Here is a 20,378-nt window from a genome sequence, read left to right as displayed (position 1 = left end):
TGACTGCACAGCCCCGTAGTCCGGCAGCGGGTGGGAGAGGGGCCCCTCGGCCCCACGGAAGTTCAATCCACACTCCCTCCACTTCTGGGGCGGGGGGGCGGCCAGCTCTGAAATTCCCATTCCAATCACCTCAGGACCTCCTGGAAGGTTTCTCATTATCTTGCCTGAGGGACGGTTTTAAGGGTGTTAGATTTCCTCCTCTACTTGGAAGTAAAACTAAAATCAATCTTAATTAAGGAATAAGGAGACTTCTTACAGTTGCACGAAGCCAATTCATTGATCATGTTCAAACATAAATGGGTTGAGCAAGGAGGGGGCGTGGCTGCCCCTGCCTAGGGGCCCCCAATAATCACTTCCTCCCCAGATGGCTACCTGTGCTGAAGGTCCTTTAAAGGGGACGACAGCAGAGCCATATCAGGACAAGGACTTCTGGGGCTCTTGGCTGCCAGGGCTCCCAGTATGTAACAGCCCAAGGTTGGCCCTAAAACCCCCCCAAAATGCATAAAGAAGCTGAAAATATAGGTCTTCATTCAGCCTCTTTTACATCTTAATGTGCTTCAAAGGCTGCACTCTTTACTTCTGATAGTTGTTGTCGTTGCTGTGTACCTTCGAGTCGGTTCTGACTTACAGTGACCCCGTATGACAGAGTAGAACTGCTCCATAGGTTTTCTTGGCTTTAATCTTTACAGAAGCAGATTGCCAGGTCTTTCTCCCATGGAGCCACATGGCCCCAAGGGCACCCTGAATTTGAACTTCTGGCATCAAGAATACATCTCTGTTCTTACGAGCCACGCAGTCTGTGGCACTTTATATGGCCACAGGATGTTTCCAGGTGTTCCCTCTCATCCCTTTTTGCAGCTCGTAGGTTCCCAAATGGCTGATGAAGCTGGAAATGCCTAGTCCTAAATCCCTTACTCCGCCACCCATCCGTCAGTTTTGTCGTACTGTGGTGGCTTGTGTGTTGCAATGATGCTGGAAGGTATTGTTGTTAGGTGCCACTGAATCAATTTTCAACTCATAGTAACCCCATGTGACAAAGTGGAACTGCCCCACAGAGTCTCCTAGCAGATCGCCGGGTCTTTCTCCTGCAGAGCCACTGGGTGGGCTCGAACCATCAACCTTTTGGTTAACAGCTGAGTGCTTAACCGCTGCACCACCAGGCCTCCTCTGCTGGAAGCTATGCTACCAGTATTTCAAATACCAGCAGCATCACCCATGGTGGACAGATTTCAGCAGAGCTTCCAGAAAAAGACAGACTAGGAAGAAAGGCCCACTACTAGGGGCCGCAACAGAATATTGCCCGACACAGTGCTGGAAGATGAGTTCCCTAGGCTGGAAAACCAAAAACCAAACCCGTTGCTGTTGAATCGATTCTGACTCATAGTGACCCTATAGGACAAAGCAGAACTGCCCCATAGAGTTTCCAAGGAGCGCCTGGCGGATTTGAACCGCCGACCTTTAGGTTAGCAGCACGTAGCGCTTAACCACTATGCCGCCCTAGGCTGGAAGGCACTCAAAATGCATAGTGGCCCCAATGGCTCGAGCAAATCAATGGCCTACATGTCGAATCCCTGAGAAGAGCCTCAAGGAGAATCTCCCCTTTGTGAAGCTGTAGCTAGTCAATCACTAACACACCTGGATCAGGGGCCCCTGAAGGCTTGGGATGGCACTGGCCTCCTATCTGCTGCCAGGTACAAAGCAGCAAGGTGAGATTAACACTTGCCTCTGTGTGTGTGTGTGCGTGTGCACGTGCACGCATACATGTGTTTATGTGCATGTGTATACACTTATCACTTACTTTGTCAACTACTTTAAGCAAATCCTAACTTTCAAAATGGCCACCCATACCACCTCAAATGTGGACAGGGTCTTTCTCTGACTCTCGTTGGTATTTTCTCAGAGAACAGAAATTGATGGTGACGTTAATAAGGTATAACAGAGGGGAGATGAACCTGCTGGGGAGGAAACACACAAGCACCATGTGAAACATTCCTAAGCCCAGGCCTCATTTTAATGGGTCTGGATTGCACAACTGCTCCATCAGCACGAGGCACTGGAGGCCTTTGTGTCCACCTGCCTCTCCAGGCAATTCAGTTTAGGACTCACCCACCCACCCACCCACCCACAAGCTGGCCTCAGCCCGCAGGTACCTGCCTGTTAACTAGAGAAGTTCAGACTTCCTGGTGACTCCTCTGGCTTCCCTCCCAGCCCCCATCAGTTAGCATCCCATGGCGTCTTACCTCATGAAGCCCAGGAACACCAGCAGGACGAGGCTGACGAGCCACCCAGCGGTGGCAAACGCCTTGGGCATGGTAAGCGCGCCCGTGCCCACGATGAGGTTGAACATGTACACCAGTCCGACCTGGAACCAACGTAAGTGACACTCAGACCCAGAAATTAATGAACTTTCTCCCCTTGGCAGCATCCAAGAATGACTCTGGGTGATCGTAAAACCACTGTGGCCAAAAGCCGGACTTCAGCTGGAAAGCAGGTGAGAAGGCAGAACCACACCTAGGTCCTAAGGAGGCATGCTCGGAAGCTGGATGCTGAGGAGGCCAGTACTGACACCTGGGCTAGTAAAACGTCCCGCGTGCTATGGTCTCTTTTCAAAATGTCTCTGGTGATCAGTCAGGTTCTCTATTTTGGCTGTCATCATCCTCATTGCCCATCATTTCACATTACTCAAAGCTACGTCACGGATGTTAGCTCTCTGCTCAACCATACTGAGGCTTCCTGAGGACAGAGCGTCATATCTGGGTACCTGGTACAACGATGAACACATAACACGGACCTCATGGAAACATCCACGTTTCCGAGAGCTCTGAGCACATGAGTCAATCCTCACACCCCTCCCCATCCCTGCCATGATCCCTTGGGCTGCTGGCCTTCCCCCACTACCGACTCGGGTTTTTAAGTGGGATATAGTTCACATCCTGTAAAATTCACCCGTTTAAAGTGTATACTTCAGTGGTTTCTAGTACGTTCACCAGGTTGTGCAACCCTCTCTGCTATCAAATTCCATTTCATCACTCCAAAAAGAAACTCGTATCCAATAGCAGCCACTCCCTGTTCCCTTCCCCCGACAGCCCCTGGCGACCTCTATTCTACTTTCTGTCTCTACAGATTTCCTCATTCTGGTCATTTCGTATGAAAGAAATCACGTGATATACTATACGGCCTTTTGTGTCTGGCGTCTTTCACTCAGCATAGTGTTTTCAAGGTACTTCACTCCCTTTTAGAAACAGTTGAGTAACATTCCACTGTATGGAGAGACCACATTTACTTATCTGCTGAGAGGCATTTGGGCTGTTTCTGGTTTTTGGCTATTATGAATAATGCTGTCATAAACATCCACGCATAAGTTTTTGTGTGGACATATGTTTTCATTTCTCTTGGGTATAGACCTGGGAAAGGAGCCCTGGTGGCACAACGGTTAAGCGCTTGGCTGCTAACCGAAAGGTTGGCCATTCGAACCCATCCACCGGCTCCACAGGAGAAAAGACCGGTCTGGTCGATCTGCTTCTGTAAAGATTACAGCCTAGGAAACCTTATGGGGCAGTTCTACCCTGTTACATAGAGTTGCTATGAGTCAGAATTGACTCAACGGCACATGACAAAAACAATACATCTGGGAGAGGAATTGCTGGGTCACTGACCTCAAGCTTGAAACAACTCTAATTCAAGCCAACTCAACTCTAGCTCAGTTCATTACAATTATCCATTTCTCAAGATCTGATCCATAAAATTCCTTCCTCTGGCCCAACCCCTGCTCTTCCACAGGCCCCTTCCTCTCATTCCCACTGCACTCCCTGGGTGCCCAAGGTGACTTCCAGGCCCGTTAAGTCCTCCCAGCCTAGAGGCCCACCCCTTCTGGTGTCCTCCGCATTCTCTCCCAACACAGTCAGCTATTTCCACGGAGCACTCACTACCCGGCTTCCCTCAGCCTCACCTTTCCCTTGGAGAAGACCCAACTCCTGCTTTCTCCATGCCCTGATATTAAGCTGTTAGGGTTCCCAGAAATGTTTTTTTCTTTTGTAATTACAATTACTAGCCCCACAACAAATTAAGTGTTCTGCCAGCTGGGGCCCGGCAGCAGCATCAGAGTATTTTTCACTCAATGACTTCCTAGGGTTTCCCACGAATCTGCCCAAAGCCTCACTCTCCAAGCTCCCAGACCCGTGACCCCTGCCACTCTCAGATGAAGGCCCAGCTCCTATTGGATGGAGATGACCAAGTGCATCTGACAAAGGCTCCCCAAGCCGCACTCCTTCCTGGATCAAAATCCACCATGTTTGCACCCTCCCCAGCCTCCTCCCTGCCTGTCTGTGAGGAACACGTCTTTCCTCCTTCTGGAATTCTCTCCTCCCTCATGCCTTCAAAAGGAGCCCTGCCCAAATTCTCATAAAAAGACCAGACTTAATGGTCTGACTGAGACTAGAAGAATCCCGGCGGTCATGGTCCCCAAACCTTCTGTTGGCCCAGGATAGGAACCATTCCTGAAGACAACTCATCAGATATGGAAGGGACTGGACAATGTGTTGGAGAGAGATGCTGATGAGGAGTGAGCTACTTGTATCAGGTGGACACTTGAGACTGTGTTGGCATCTCCTGCCTGGAGGCGAGATGGGAGAGTAGAGAGGGTTAGAAAATGGCAAAACGGTCACAATAGGAGAGACTGGAAGGAGGGAGTGGGCTGACTCATTAGGGGGAGAGTAAATGGGAGTATGTAGTAGGATGTATGTAAGTTTATATGTGAGAGACTGACTTGATTTGTAAACTTTCACTTAAAGCACAATAAAAATTATTAAAAAAAAAAAAAAAGGAGCCCTGGTGGCACAATGGTTAAACACTTGGCTGCTAACCAAAAGGTCAACAGTCTGAATCTACCAGCCACTCTGCAGGAGGAAGGATGTGGCAGTCTGCTTCCACAAAGATTGTTGTTGTTGTTAGGTGCCATCAAGCCAGTTCAACTGATAGCAGCCCTATGTACAACAGAATGAAACACTGCCTGGTCCTGCACCATCCTCACAATAGTTGCCATCTTTGAGCCCATTGTTATAGCTACTGTGTCAATCCATCTCGTCAAGAGTCTTCCTCATTTTTGCTGACCCTCTACCTTACCAAGCATGACATCCTTCTCCAGGGACTGGTCCCTCCTGAAACATGGTCAAAGTACGTGAGACAAAGTCTCACCATCCTCGCTTCCAAGAAGCACTCTAGGTGTATTTCTTCCAAGACAGACTTGTTCATTCTTCTGGCAGTCCGTGGCATATTGAATATTTTTTGCCAACACCATAAATTAAAGGCATCAATTCTTCTTCATTCTTCCTTACTCATTGTCCAGTTTTCACATGTATATGAGGCCACTGAAAATAACATGGCTTGGGTCAAGTTCACCTTAGCCTCAAAGTGACATCTTTGCTTTTTAACACTTTAAAGAGGTTTTTTGCAGGAGATTTGCCCAAGGCAATATGTCATCTGACTTTTTTTTTAAGTGAAAAGTTTACAATTCAAGTCTGTTTCTCATACAAAAACTTATACACACATTGTTATATGACCGTAGTTGCTCTCCCTATAATGTGACAGCACGCTCCTTCTCTCCACCCTGTATTTTGTGTGTCCATTCAGCCAGCTCCTGTCCCCCTGCCTTCTCATCTCGCCTCCAGACAGGAGCTGCCCTCATAGACTTATGTGTCTACTTGAGCTAAGAAGCACACTCCTCACCAGTATCATTTTATGTCTTACAGCCTTGTCTAAGCTTTGTCTGAAGAGTTGGCTTCGAGAATGTCTTATAGTCCAGTCTAATCTTTGTCTGAGGCGTTGAATTCGAGAGTGGTTTTAGTTGTGGGCTAACAGAGAGTTCAGGGGCATGAACTCTGGTGTCCTCATCTGACTTCTTGATTGCTGTTTCCATGGGCGACGACCGGAACCAAGTAAAACGAAATCCTTCACAACTTTAGTGTTTTCTCTGTTTACCATAATGTTGCTTATCGGTCCAGTTGTGAGGATTTTTGTTTTCTTTATGTTGAGGTGTAATCCATACTGAATGCTATAGTCTTTGATTTTTGTCAGTAAGTGCCTCAAGTCCTCTTCGCTTTCAGTAAGCAAGGTTGTGTCATCTGCATATCTCAGGTTGTTAATGAGTCTTCTTTCTCCAATCCTGATGCCGAGTTCTTCCTCATATAGACCAGCTTCTCCGATTATTTGCCCAGCATACAGACTGAATAAATACGGTGAAAGAATACAACTCTGATGCACACCTTTCCTGATTTTAAACCATGCAGTATCCCTTTGTTCTGTTTGAACGACTCCCTCTTGGTCTACCTACAGGTTCCGAATGAGCACAATCTTTGCAATGTTATCCATAACTTGTTATTATCCACACAGTCGAATGCCTTTGCATAGTCAATGAAACATAGGTAAACATAAAGATTACAACCCGGAAAACTCAATGGGGCAGTCCTACCCTGTCCTATAGGGTCACTATGAGTCAGAATTGACTCATCGACAACGGGTTTTCATGCCTTTGATTTCTCTCTCCCCACCTGCCCCTCCCATCTGCCTACAAACCTCCCTGACAACTTTAAAAATATCACCCTCTTACTTTCCCTTTCTTAGTAAACTCACCGAAGAAGCCATCTACATTCTCTGCCTTCATTTCCAAGTTCCTGCACTTTATGGTTTCCATCCCCATAACTCTTGTGAAACTGCACTCTTAAAAATCACCAATGATCCCCTATTTGCCAAATTCCAATGGCTTTCTTAGTTTTCAATTTCTTTCTTAAGCTTCTGACCTTAGTTGTCTCTTTTCTCTCTAGCTATCTTTTCCTCAGCAACTTGGTCCAATTCCACAGCTGTAACTATCATGGGTGACCCAACCTTTCTCCAGCTGCCTGCTGGTCGCCTCCCCCTGGATAGCCTATCAGTGCCTCGGCATCCTCCCTTTGCCTCCACATCCCAGGGCGACTAATTTCAGGGGTGTCTTTTGCAGCTACCACCAACTCCTGTTGTCATGTACAATTCAAATTCCTCACTTCTGGCCCAGACAATTACAACAGATTCCTAACGGCTCTGCCTGTAACTCTACCAAATTGGTTGGCTCGAAGTTTGCTTTCCCATCTCTGTTTCTGATCATTAAAAACAAAAGCTAAAACCACCTCATCTCTGGGAACACCCACCTATCTCTCACCTCACCTCCCCAGTCTTAGAGAGATACACTTTTCTATATTTAAAAAATTTCTCAAGATAACCATGTGCTGAATTTGTGATGAGAACACACAAACTGGGCCCCTTTTCCCGGACTCAATTAGTTCCCCTCCTCCCTCAAAGCATGCAGATATAGGGGTAAGGAATGTCAACTACCATTTTGGGGCCCTCAGCTAGGGAGGAAGGAGGGACTTGGCAGCTGGTGGCAATGGGCAGGATTCCAGCAGATGTTGGACTTCCTGTCCCAAGAGGAGAAAGTCCTGTCCACAGTACATGTACACGCTGATTGGAGCACAGAGCACCAACCCCTCCATGCCTCCTATCAGCCTCCAAGGCCCATTCAAATGCTACTCCTACCACAAAGCCCTTCCCAGCTTCCCAAATTCATCGCAATCCCTGAAGCAATAACACTTCTCATAGCCTATCGTGGGTTTTAGATGCTGCTATATTTATCTTTTCCCCATGACTAAACCTGAGGCTCTGTAGCCATGGCCCATGCATCTCTTCTCTTTGCTTAGCACAGAGCCTGCAGATAGGAACACTCAGCTGATATGATGGACCCTGCTCAGGCACTCTCCAACCCTAGTCTGGCTGACTTCGTCCAGTTTTAAACATGACACTCTCAGTTTTCTTCCATAGACAAATCCCCAAAGCCAAACCCATTGCCGTCGAGTTGATTCCGACTCAGAGTGACCCTATAGGACAGAGTAGAACTGCCCCATAGAGTTTCCAAGGAGCACCTGGCAGATTCGAACTGCCAACCTTTTGTGGTTAGCAGCTGTAGTACTTAACCACTATCAAGTTTGAATCATCTTCCTAAAGCACTTGTTCAGATCACAACATTACAGTATGACTCCCCTACTGGGAGAGGGTCCTGGTTGGGGCGGCAGGGATTGTTAGGATAATTTTGAGGGCGGCAGCCAGGCGAGAAACAGGATGTAGGACCCACCACTCGCTTTCCCAATTGAAAGCCCCCAGCTTTTGCTTTTCACAAGTGACTGTGAATGCCTTTAACAAACTCATTTTTACTTCTGCTGTGGTTACTTCCAATCATTCGCACTTTGAGGCTGGTGCGTACAAGCGTGGGAATGGGTTACTTAGCTAGTTCAGCAGTCTGCTTGTTCACTTGTTTATTCAACAGCAATGACCTAGTGCCCTCCATGGGTGGGGCCCTGCACCTGGAGCTAGGGATGCAAGACAGACATGGGCCTTGACCCCATGGAGCTACATTCTAGAAGGAAACAGACAAAGTGATGGTTCTGAGTCAGAAGTTTCAAGGGGAAATTAAACAGTACAGGACGCATTTGTAAATCCAGGGATGTCTGAAGGTCTTGGGATGTAAAAGTTAAAGGTCTATTGTAGATCTGGGTTTCTCAGCCTCTGCATGTTGCTGTTTTTGGGCCAGATAATTCTTAGTGGGGAGATGGGAGCTGTCCTTGCACTGCAGGATATTTAGCAGCATCCCTGGCCTCTACCCACTAGAGGCCAGTAGCACACCCACCCCACCCAGTCCTGACCATCAAAAAGGCCTCCAGACCTTGCCAAATGTCCCCAGGGGCACAGCTGGTCCCCATCCCCACCCTTTGAGAACCACTGATGCAGAAAGACAGGGCAAAATAAGCACACACCCAATAGAAACTTCAAATAATTTTAAGCAAAAATGAACCATTTAAAACTTTACAAAGACATTAATCAGGGATAAGCCGCTGGCAGTTGGGAGCTGAAATGGGTGATTACAGTTGTCTTGCTTTGTTGCTATCTTGTAGTTCCAAAGCCTGCATTCTGCACCCAGTGGGACTCAGGGACCCTGCAGGATGAAGCAGGACTTCTTTACTGTCCCAAGGCTTTTGCTGTCCTGGCAAGAGTTCACTCCTCTTTACGTTCACAAAGGCAATCAGTAAGGACTGATCACGGGAGTGGGTGCGTGGAGGCGGGGAAGCCAGAGAAAACTGAGCCACAGGCAGGTCAAAGGAGCTGTGGGGAAGGAGGAGGAGGAAGAGGGAGACGTGCTCTTCTGCTGCCTACGTGGCACCTCCGTGGGGCCAGACTCCCGGGAAGTGAAGTGGCAGAAAGCTGGGGAGCCAAGCCCCACTGCAGCCTCAGTAAGGAATACCTATGCACACTATAGGAGTCCTGGTGGTGCAGGGGTCAAGCTACTGCTAACTGAAAGGTCGGTGGTTCAAACCCACCAGCCACTTCCTGGGAGAAAAATGTGGCAGTCTGCTTCTGTAAAGATTACAGCCTTGGAAACCCTAAAGGGCAGTTCTACTCTGTCCTATAGGGTCGCTATGAGTTGGAATAGACTCTACTGCAATGGGTTTTAACGGTCGGTCATACATGCTGTTATCCCTGGGTGGTGCAAATGGTTAACACGCTCAGCTGCTAACTGAATGTTTAAGGGTTCTTGTCCACCCAAAGGAGCCTTCAAAGAGAGGCCTGGCAATCTATTTCTGAAAAAATCAGCCATTAAAAACCCTATGGAGCACAACTGTACTCTGACACACATGGGGTTGCCATGTGTTGGAGTCAACTTGATGGCAGCTGCTTTTATACACGCTGTGGTTGCTGCGGGCTAAACCAAGTTCTCTCCAATTGTCCACCTGGGGAAGGCACAGTCCCTGTTCCTTGCTCCCCTACCCGCCAGGGAGTTCAGTGCAGTATTCTCTGCCTCACCTCCAACTCAGCGGTCTCACCCACAGATGCGTACAAGGCAGTGGTCACAGTATCTACCAGTGGCTTCCTCTCTGACAGCCATCTAAAGGAAAAGAAAGCAGCTGAGCTGTGGAAGCAACACCTGAGATTTAAGGCTGTGAAACAAGTGGTGGGTCCTTCGAAAGCACCAGCAACGATATTCAGCAAGAACTGCTGATGCGCGGTATTCCCAGGGGCCAACCCGATTGTAGGTCTTGATCCACCTCATCCTCTATTTTGAGCCACTTCAGTCCTGAGCTCCCTGTAAGTGGGGTGACAGGCATGCCTCTCCTGAGGTCACTGATAGGGTTCAGCCGGAATCGTGTCCCTGTGCTCAGCACTATCTCTGAGAGTTCGGCATCTGAGGCTTCTGCGAGGCTCATCCGCCTGTTATGAGTATTTTGGGCAGAATAATTTAAGCAAACATCTGTGACATCCCTGAAAGGGAAGAGAATGCACAATGGGGCAATGGCAAGCTTGGGAGGGCCTGTCTTGGGAATGACCAGATTATGCGCTGGTGCACATTCAGTAACGAAGAGGCACCCAGCATGCCAGGCTCCCCAAGGAGCACACAGAAGATAAACTGAGTGCACGTGTATGTGTGTGACTGTGAAAAATCAATCGTTCTAATTGTTCTAATTGCACACTCCACCAAACTGCAAATGGAAGTCTCTGCATGCTTTCCCTGCCTCCTGCACCACCCAAGACTATAAAAGTTGTGCAATCTAAAATTCAGCTAAAGATCAAAGAAACCTCAAACTATCAAGGCTGGCAAAACCCAGAGTCAGCAACTGTCAATCATTATCCACCTGAAAGACAGCAAACTTTGCAAGGAGCCCTGACGTCAATATTATAAAGAGTTAGCAAGTCAATTTAGTGTAGAATAATTCAAGCTAAAGCAAACGTTCCCGGCACCCCTGAAGGGGAAAAGAATGCACAATGGGGCAGTGAAGAGCTTGGAGAGGCTCTGTCTTGGGAACGACCAGGTTATGGGCTGGTGCACATTCAGGAACAAAGATGCACCCAGTGTTCCAGGCTCTCCAAGCAGCCAGGCAGGGTGCTGCCCATCTTGCACTGATCTGGGCCTGCAGGGGAACATGGAGCAGCCTGCAGGGAAGTCAGTTCCCAGCTTACCTGGGTTCAGTGCCTGATGAGACTTATACCCTTGTCCTGCTTTTAGCAGGACCAAGGTTCATTTTTCCAGGATGGCAAACGCCACTGCCGTCAATGCCAACTCATGGAGATCCTCTAGGACAGAGAAGAACTGGCCCATAGGGTTTCCAAGGCTGTAATCTTTACGGAAGCAGACTGTCACATCTTTCTCCTGTGCAGCAGCTGGTGGGTTCGAACCACGGACCTTTCAGTTAGCAGCCAAGTGATTAACCACTGTGCCCCCAGGGCTCCTTTCCCAGGATAGCAGAGTTAAGGAGATCTCAGGAAGAAGGCATCATCTCCCCTCAAAACCCTGACCACTAGCTCCTGGTGAGTACCACCACATCCCCAACACTACTCACCTTCCCTACAGCTCTCCTCACCAACAGACGAGAGAAAACAAGCACCTGTCTACGGCAAATGCCCAGAGGTAGCCCTTGAATGCAAGTCAACAAAGCTAAATACATAAGAAATTGAGAATTTAAAAAAGCAGAGAGTGCAGAAGCTTTTGGGCCCAACTGCCCCATTTTTTGTGGGCGCACAACTGCTTGAACCCTGGAGGCACAAGAAATTTAGCCATGTCAGCTTTTTTCTTTCCAAAACTCAGTCACAGAAATGACGCATTTTCTAATCTCTGAGTTTATATATGTTGTAAAAAAAAAAAAAAAAAGGCAGGAACTTTTTATGGACATGTAGTCATTTCATTGCTGATACCAAGAAGAGGCTTACACAATCCCACAGATGACAGGGACATTATTTGTTTCATTCCAAGGTTCAAGAAAGACTTCTGATGAATTACAGAAGAGAAGGAAGCTCTTCAGCTCCTTTAGTGCAGCGCCCAATGGCCCCGACCCAGCAGGATGCCCTAGTGTGAGGAAAGACTTTTTTTCCAGCTGTTTTCAGAGGTACTTCCTCATCCGTTACACCATAGCTTGAGAGTCTGTGAAGCCAGGAGAAACAGCAGGGATCCCCAGACTAGGAAGGGAGGTGCAGAGCAGGGCAGCTGTTTAAGGCAGGGTAAATTCCAGAATGGAGTCCTGGGTGGTTCAAATGGTTAACACAGTCAGCTGCTAACTGAAAGGCTGGAGATTTGAATCCACCCAGAAGTGCCTCGGAAGAAAGGCCTGGCAATCTACTTCTGAAAAATCAGCCACTGAAAACCCAATGGAGCACTGTTCTACTCTGACACATATGGGGTCGCCATGAGTTGGAGTTGACTGGACAACAACAGCTTTTAAGTTCCAGAAAGAGGACTCTTGCTACTTAAGGTAGTATGCTTTTCTCTAGGATGCTTGGTAGCAGCCTGAGTCAATCATTTGATTATTCCAATCCTTTAGCTACTAGTCTGGACAAGAAGTCCCAATGATATAACCATGACCCATCTTATATTACACACAGAAGATAAGCTGAGCGCATGTGTATGTGTATGGCGGTATAACACAAACTCAAGGCTGCGAGAAATCAATCATTCTAATTATTCTAATTGCACCCCTGAAGGGGAAAAGAATGCACAATGGGGCAACGGCAAGCTTGGGAGAGCCTGTCTTGGGAATGACCAGGTTATGTGCTGGTGCACATTCAGGAACGAAGAAGCACCCAGCATGCCAGGCTCCCCAAGGAGCACACAGAAGATAAACTGAGTGCACGTGTATGTGTGTGACTGTGAAAAATCAATCATTCCAATTGTTCTAATTGCACACTCCACCAAACTGCAAATGGAAGTCTCTGCATGCTTTCCCTGTCTCCTGCACCACCCAAGACTAGAAAAGTTGTGCAATCTAAAATTCAGCTAAAGACCAAAGAAGCCTCAAACTGCTGAGGCTGGCAAAACCAGAGTCAACAGCTGTCAATCACTATCTATCTGAAAGAGAGCACACTTTGCAAGTAGCCCTGACATCAATATTATAGTTAGCAAGACGTTTTGTGTAGAATAACTTAAGCTAAAGCAAACATCGCTGGCACCCCTGAAGCTGGAAAAAATGCACAATGGGGTAACAGAGCTTGAGAGAGGCTCTCTCTTGGGTGCACATTCAGGAATGAAGCAATATCCCAGGCTCCTCAAGCAGCCCGAGCAGGCTGCTGCCCATCTTTGCTTGCTCTGATAAACATCTAAGAAGTGAACAAACCCAAGGCTCTTATAACATATCCTGAGCCTCGACATCAGCTATGAGGCTGCTGCTGAGTCCAGCTCCCCACCAGTGTGTACTCAGGCAGCCCAAGCACTGTGCTTCTCTAGCAGGCCGAGCCCCACTATGAACAAACCCGGCTGGAAAAGTAAAACTCACGTAGGGAGAATAAAGCTCCCCGGTCTCTGTAATTTCACCCGCCATTTTCAGAAGTGAGGAAGGGTCCAGCAGCCAAGGGTCCCTCTGTGCAGGCTGCAGCTGCCACCACCTAAAACAAACGAGCAGACTTAATTTTGGTAATGGATCTGGATGGGGGGGAGGGCAGAGGTTTGCAGACTCCGCCCCACCTCATGCCCCTTTATCACACACTGCCTCAATCACCTGTTACAAGATGCCCTGGAGGAAGGGCACTTGACTGAAATCAGGGTTCCTTTTTAGTTTTTCCCTTGCTGTGGACAGGCTGTGCACAGCCTGCGTGCATTCAGTGCTGCTCAGAGTTCAAGTAAGGAAAGGGGCCTCAGAAGCCACTGAGTCTCACCGACACAAGAGCCCCCTCACACAGTTCTGAGTGGCTCTCCCCATTTGAGTCCAGGAACAGAAAGTTCACTACCTCAAAAAGCAGCCCGAGCAGCTGTCTCCCCTCTCCGCCTGTGCTGACACGTTGATGGCTTTTCTTCGTCGTCTTTCCAACTCAACTCCCGGCCACAGAGCCTCTCCTTTTTAACAGGGCCTCCGCTCCCCACCCCCATCCAGCCTTCTGTCCTGCCTAGGGTTCTCCCTATGCCCAAGTCTCCCCCGCGTCTCAAGAGCCCCGCTCCCAGCCTCTCCCTCTCCTTCTCCCTCCCTCCCGGAGGAGCCCCAAGTCTGGCGTCGCCCCGTCCCACCTGTCCCGCTAGACGCCTGCAGCTCAGCTCTCTCCGGGCCGGCGCCGGCGCCTCCGGTGCCTCTGCTGCTGCCGGCACCAGCTATCCCGCCCCAGCGCTCGCAACGCGCATGCGCCCGCGCCCAGAGCCCATCTTTTCCCCGACCGCCGGGGGTGGGGCGGAGCGCGCTGATTGGAAGCCTCGCGGAGGTGGGACCGGGATTGGGCCCTGGCGGCTCCCATCGGTGTGGCGGAAGTGGGGGAAATGCACTGTCCCGCGCATGCGGGTGGTGGAGGACGTGGGCCCGGTGAGGAAGCGTGGCTAAGTTGGTTCGTGCGTCTTGTTCTGGACGTGTCTGTCTTCGGAGAGTGGGTGTGAACTTGGCAGCTGAGGGGCTACTGTGGTTGAGGGTAGAGAAAAACAGCCTATACAAAGAGGAGGGCTTGAGAAGTTAAGCCAGCCTCACCTACTGTGCTCTGGGAGATCCGGCTTGGGAGGCGGGGAAAAGGGAGGGCCACAGCCGAGGGAGTGGTCGCTGGCAAGAGGGGTTGTACACACACTTAAGGTAGGGCTGAAAGTTAAGGCTAGCGTGGAGCCTTTCCTTGGGGCTAGAAATGCTGGTTCTGGGCATGGGGTGGAAAGATCTTAGGGGTGCGAGTCAAGGGCTGTTTAACTATCTTTAACCAGCCCGGTTCCCCTTCTTGCAAGGAGTTTAGAGTCCTTGTTCTTTGAAGTGTTTGGGGGGAAAGCAGGAGACTCTTCTTGTGTGCAACCGAGTCGATTCCGACTTACAGCGACCCTATAGGACAGGGTAGAACGGCCCCATAGCGTAGGATGTAATCTTTGTGGGGGTAGATTGCTAAGTGTTCTGCCGCGGAGCTGCTGGTGGGTTCGACAGCTGACATTTCGGTTGGCTGAGCGCTTAACCATTGCGCTGCCGGGCCATCGCATCTCTGCCTGGGTTTAGCAAATAGAGAACCCGGACTCCCACCCTAAATGGGAGGAAACTCTTGGTACTGAAGTCTGCCTTCCCCACCTGCAGGCTGCCATCATGTTGTTGAATCAGAACACCTTGCTGCTGGGGAAGAAGGTGGTCCTGGTGCCCTACACCTCAGAGCATGTGCCCAGGTAACCAGTCCTGCCTGATACCGGGCACAGCAGAACTCCCAGTCAGTGCTATGTACGCCTGTCCTCCCAGGCACAGCGAGGAGGGTCAGCCTTCCTTAGGCCAAATCTCAGAGGCTGTTCCCCTGAGAAGGGGAAGCGTTGGTTGTGAAAGTAACAACATACAGGAAAAAGTGAAGGCTGAGGCAGAGGAATATGACTTTCCTGGAAGAAGTTGCCTGTCCCTTTGTTTTTCCCTTTTACCCTCTCAGCTTCCTTTTTGACATTTCAGCAAGGAATTATTTTACGTAAATTCAACAAAGAAAAAGAAAATGAAATTTTTCATAATTTAGGTTAGCGACATTCCCTGGTGCCAATATCTTCCCAAAGACTTAAGTTACCAATAAAAAAAAAAAAAAAAAAGAACAGTTGCCATTGAGTCATTTCTGACTCATGGCAACCTGTGTGTATCAACCCTATGGAACTGCGCTCCATAGGGTTTTCAATGGTGGACTTTTCGGAAGTAATTGCCAGGCCTTTCTTCCAAGGCAACTCTGGGTGGACTCAAACCTCTGACCTTTGAGTCAGCAGTGGAATGCATTAACCATTTGTACCACCCAGGCACTGCGACTTACTGTTAGCGTGTCCTAAAGTTCTGGGCTAATGGGTTTTGATGTCCACTTGTTTGAAAGGCCAGCATGGAGATGCAGGATGGGACGCTGGTGGGGGCAGTTGGTAGATGTCTGGTAGCTTGTGGGATGGTGGTATGGGGGTATGTTCTCCCCTTATGGTTTTCCTTTTGTGAGTTCCTGGCGCCCTGCCTTAGTGGGGATCTGTCCAGCCTTCTTTGCTGAGGTCACCTTGCCACAGACTTCCTCTCAGGAATCTGAGAAATGTTCAATTTCAGACTGCTCCCTCTGCACTGACCCCTGAGATAGGGTAGAAGCTGGACAGATAGAACAGACCCTTCCTGCTGTTCCCTTGTAGGGCTAGCCTGACTCCAGATCTTGTGCCCATGGCCCCCTGCTTTATGAACAACTAGAACCCTTTCTTTGGGTCTTCTATGAGCCCTGTGTTAACCCTAAGGAGCCCTGGTGGCCCAGTGGTTAAGCACTTGGCTGCTAACTGAAAGGTCCACTGTTTGAGCCCACCAGTTGCTCCATGGGAGAAAGATGTGGCAGTCTGTTTCTGTAATCTAAAGATTACAGCCTTGCAAGTCCTATGGGGGCAGTTTTGTTCTGTCCTATAGAGTTGCTATGAGTCAGAATCGACTCGATGGCAGTAGGCTTGGTTTGGTGTTAGCCTTGTGGGACCCTCCCTGCAAACATCCATTCTTCGTTTTATAAAGTCTCATGCCTCTGAATCAGCCCTCAGGCCATCCCTGTGCCCCTGCAGATACCACGAGTGGATGAAATCTGAGGAGCTGCAGCGGTTGACAGCCTCAGAGCCGCTGACCCTGGAGCAGGAGTACACAATGCAGCGCAGCTGGCGGGAGGATGCGGACAGTGAGGAGTAGAGCCCGGGGCTGGTGGTGGGAGGGGCTGACTCCACAGGCAGTCTCTAGGTTCCCTGCACTCCTCACTCCTAAGCAAAGATCTCCCTCCCGGTACCACAGAAGCTTCATGAGAAGCTGGAAAGGTGCCGGAAACCCTCGTACTCTCATGTCCACTGAAGTCGGTCCCTGTGGCTGATGCTTTTCTCCCCCATTCCCTGCTCCAGGCCTGGAATGTATTCAACAAACTAAAGAATCTTGGGTTCTGGCTGTGGCCTCCTACTCTGCTTTGAGTCCCCTGGTCCTGAGAGCACAGTTGCTGTTTGGAGAAGGCTGTGTTTTACTGCACGAGGCAGAATTGAGGCTTGTAATGAGCTACAGGAAGCTCTGGGTCCCCTTTGCTCCTGTCAGACTCAGGACAGTGTCCTGCAGTTCCCTGGTTTGGTAGGAATGAGGTCCTCACCTACCTCCTTTGAGGAGTGTAGGGACAACCTGTCCTCTCTCTCCTTAGAGTGTACTTTCATCTTGCTGGATGCAGAGAAATGGCAGGCTCAGCCGGGCACCACTGAAGAGAGCTGCATGGCGGGTGATGTGAACCTCTTCCTCACGGATCCGGGGGACCCCACTGTGGGGGAGATTGAGGTCATGATTGCGGGTCCGTTTCACCTAGCCCCGCCTCCCCTCCTTTCTGGCCCTCAGCACTGCTGGACCTTCAGCTTGCTGAGGCTTGTGGAGCACTCAGACCTCAGTGGAAGGCTCTGTATGGATAGCCTGGACCTGTTGGGGCAGGCTGCTCACCTGGATTCCGCATGGATGAGCCTGGACCTGCCTGGGGCAGGCTGTTCACCTCGATCACATGTGGATGAGCTTGGACCTCCCTGGGGCAGGCTGCTCACCCGGATCCCACATGGATGAGCCTGGACCTGCCTGGGGCAGGCTGCTCGCCTGGATCCCGCTAGCCTGGTGGCTCACCCCTGTGTTTGTCACTTTATTCCCACCTTCAGCTTAGGTGTGGACTTAACCTTAGGGTTTTGGGTCTTCAACATTCAGTCTGCCCATCGGTGGTGGAGGTGGGGAGTACCCTCCAAAGAAAAATGATCTTCCCTGGAGCATTTCCTGTGCTATGGGAAGGGCCCCTTCAGCTTCTGCTTCCCTTTTCGTCCTCAGCCCTCCCCTCGGGCTACTGGCTGTTCTTGCTGAGGCAGCAGACTGAGGCTAAGGGAGTCAGCCTTGGAGCCAGACTACAGGGGTTCCAAGCTGTGAGCCTTTGGCTGAGTCATTTAACTTCTCTGTGCCCATTTTCTCTTCTGCTAAGCAGTATTAACAGTACTAGTTTCTCAGAGTTGTGAGGGTTACATGAGATCCTATATGTCAGGTGCCTAAACCTGAGCCTGCGCCTGTAGTGTTGTTATCGATAGGTGCGTTTGAGTTGATTTCGACTCACAGTGACCCCACGTGACAGGGTAGAACTGCCCTGTAGAGTTTCCTAGGCTGTAATCTTTTTGGGAGCAGATTGCCAGGTGTTTCTCCCGTGGAGCTATTGGGTCGGTTTGAACTGCCAGCCTTTTGGTTAGCAGCCAAATGTTTAACCATTTGCACCACTGGGGCTACTTGGCCCGCAGTGTTAGCTGTTGTGTTGCCTTTTCTTCCAGAGCCCAGCTGCAGAGGCCGGGGGTTTGGCACTGAGGCCGTTCTCATGATGATGTCTTACGGTAAGATAAGAGGCTACCCTGTGGGGAGAAGTGGCCAGGCCCCAGATGAGGGCTGGGGCATGTTAGGAGGGGGCCTTCTCCATACCTTGAGGCGGAGAGCGGGTGACAGGTGCCTCCATTGCAAGCTGGGCATGGAGCCAGGGATGGTTAGGGGGTAGAGAGGGTGGAGCCTTCATTCTGCTGCTTGCCCCTCTCTGGTCTCCTCGGGGAGGAGTCACCAAGCTAGGTCTGACCAAGTTTGAGGCTAAAATTGGACAAGGAAATGAACCAAGCTTCCGTCTGTTCCAAAAACTTCACTTTGAGCAGGTAAGGCTGTTGCCGGTGCTGGCAGGCGGGGAGGGGGCAGGGCCTGTGTCCCTGGTGTGCTAGGGCAGGGGTGGGGCTGGGATTTGTGGCTGTAACTTCATGGGCCTTGCTCTCTTGGCTCCTGTAGGTGGCTGTGAGCAGTGTCTTTCAGGAGGCGACACTCAGACTGGCCGTGAGTGAGCCGGTACGGCAGTGGCTACTCGAGCAGACCAGCCATGTGGCAGAGAAGCTGTACAGAGCTGGGTTAGCCGAGCCCTACTGACAGCCTGGCCTCATGGGCAGCCATCGTGTGGGTGGAATGTCGGGACTATGTGTTCCAAAGGCCGGAACCCTGCCACAGGAGACAGACCTATGGGGTTTCAAGGCCAATGCTGCGGGTGCATCCCCAGGCTGGAAATAACCGTTTAGGGCCCAGGTCCCTCTGACTGTGGACTTGCCTTTGCCCCACTCAGTCTGGTAGTGTGCCAAGCCTGACTCTCAGCCGGCCCCTCCATCGCCTCCCAGCCAGGCCTGGACTCAGACTAGGAACCATCAGAGCATGCATGAAACCACAGGAGTCGGGATGGAGGTGGAAGCCAACGTGATAGGGGCCTGGAGAAGGGGCAGAGGGCGAACAAGCCCTCCCTGTCCCGTGAAAGGCTGGGGAAGCTGCCCTGGGGCGAGGCCCTGGCAGGAATAAAGCATGTGGCAGGCCAGCTTCTTGTGTTTTCATTCCTCCATGTGGAGACAGGAGGCCACATCTAGAAGCATGTGAAGGGGTGGGGCAGGGCTGGCTCTGTCCTGTTGTCCTGCAGAAGCAGGCAGAGTGGGGACCGAGGGTGGTGTGGAAGCCAGTGACCTCGGCTCTGGAAGAACAGACGGGTTGCTCAGAAAGGGGGTGAGTGGCCTTGCTCCTTTTTTCTCTTCTTTAGAGCCAAACAGTTTTGAGTGTAGAGGAGAAAGAAAGGAAAGGAATTATCCTTGGAGACAGCTCCTCGTGACTAGAGAACGAACAGTCCTCTGTTGAAGCGCATGGCCTCCTGCTTAGTGGCAGGGGCTGCAGGAGGAAGCTCCTCAGTGGGGCCTTGAGCAGGAGGGGTTCAGTGCCCCCTCCCTGGGCCTCTGGGAGCAGCTGCACCTGGGAAGGCCGCGTGGGGGCAGTGGAGACACAGGCTAGGGAAGGCCAGGCTGCCTGGCAATTGTCCGCCCCGCCAGTTAAGTGGAGCTGGGCAGGTCTCCCTGGCTGACCTGAGGTGGCCGACACCCTCAGGCTTCTAACCTATCTCCCCACCCTGGTCAGTTTGCGGTGGCGTCAAGAAAGGGCAGGCATGTTCTCAAAGCCCAGTTGACAAAGAGACTTCGGAGGGTAGGTAGGGCTTTTTCAAGAGTCTCTGGCTGGTGGAGACAGTTAAGTGCTTGACTAGCCTGAAGGCTGGCAGTTTGAACGCCCCCCAAGGATTCTCAGGCCAGGCGATCTGCTTCTGAAAGGTCACGGTCATGAAAACCCTATGCAGCACCGTTCTACTCTGCATACACGGGGCTGCCATGAGTCAGAATCAACTTGATGGCAACCAGCAGTGGGGTGTCAAGGTAGGAAACAGTCCCAGATAAAGGTGACTTGCCCAAGTCCCTCTGCTTATTGTGGCAGAGTCACAACGGCTCTGTCTCTGGCTCCCAGACCCTGGCATTGCACACTAGACTACGCAGGTGATAGTCTACACCGGTGAGAAGCAGAACGTAAAACGTG

At 50.5% G+C, this 20,378-nt stretch overlaps 2 protein-coding genes across 10 annotated transcripts in view; one reads left to right on the top strand and one right to left on the bottom strand.

Annotated features, from left to right (window-relative positions):
* Positions 1–14,151, bottom strand: part of TMEM104 (transmembrane protein 104) — a 70,429-nt gene extending 56,278 nt beyond the window's left edge. For both annotated transcript variants that reach the window (XM_049859211.1, XM_049859212.1), the window contains exons 1-3: positions 14,060–14,151; positions 13,335–13,443; positions 2,241–2,362 (exon numbers count right to left, since the gene is read on the bottom strand). In XM_049859211.1, the coding sequence (XP_049715168.1) occupies positions 2,241–2,362; positions 13,335–13,379 (167 nt within the window). In that variant the 5' untranslated portion in view covers positions 13,380–13,443; positions 14,060–14,151. The remainder of the gene's footprint in view (positions 1–2,240; positions 2,363–13,334; positions 13,444–14,059) is intronic.
* A 146-nt stretch (positions 14,152–14,297) lies between these two features.
* NAT9 (N-acetyltransferase 9 (putative)) lies at positions 14,298–19,342 on the top strand. 8 transcript variants are annotated; one of them, XM_049860976.1, is made up of 7 exons: positions 14,298–14,367; positions 15,081–15,166; positions 16,538–16,647; positions 17,146–17,289; positions 18,287–18,346; positions 18,558–18,652; positions 18,780–19,342. In XM_049860976.1, exons 2-7 carry the CDS (start codon positions 15,090–15,092, stop codon positions 18,912–18,914), a joined length of 621 nt encoding a protein of 206 aa, XP_049716933.1. In that variant the 5' UTR covers positions 14,298–14,367; positions 15,081–15,089; the 3' UTR covers positions 18,915–19,342. The 8 variants fall into 8 exon arrangements, with proteins under 8 accessions (XP_049716933.1, XP_049716932.1, XP_049716931.1 ...); XM_049860975.1 differs by having other exon boundaries at positions 14,325–14,345; positions 18,573–18,652; XM_049860974.1 differs by having other exon boundaries at positions 14,325–14,345.
* Positions 19,343–20,378: the final 1,036 nt, after the last annotated feature.

The sequence above is a fragment of the Elephas maximus genome, chromosome 19 (genome assembly GCF_024166365.1).
Source record: "Elephas maximus indicus isolate mEleMax1 chromosome 19, mEleMax1 primary haplotype, whole genome shotgun sequence".
NCBI lineage: Eukaryota > Metazoa > Chordata > Mammalia > Proboscidea > Elephantidae > Elephas > Elephas maximus.
Note: the sequence above shows the minus strand (reverse complement) of the source record. Positions and strands in the feature narration are given on the sequence as shown.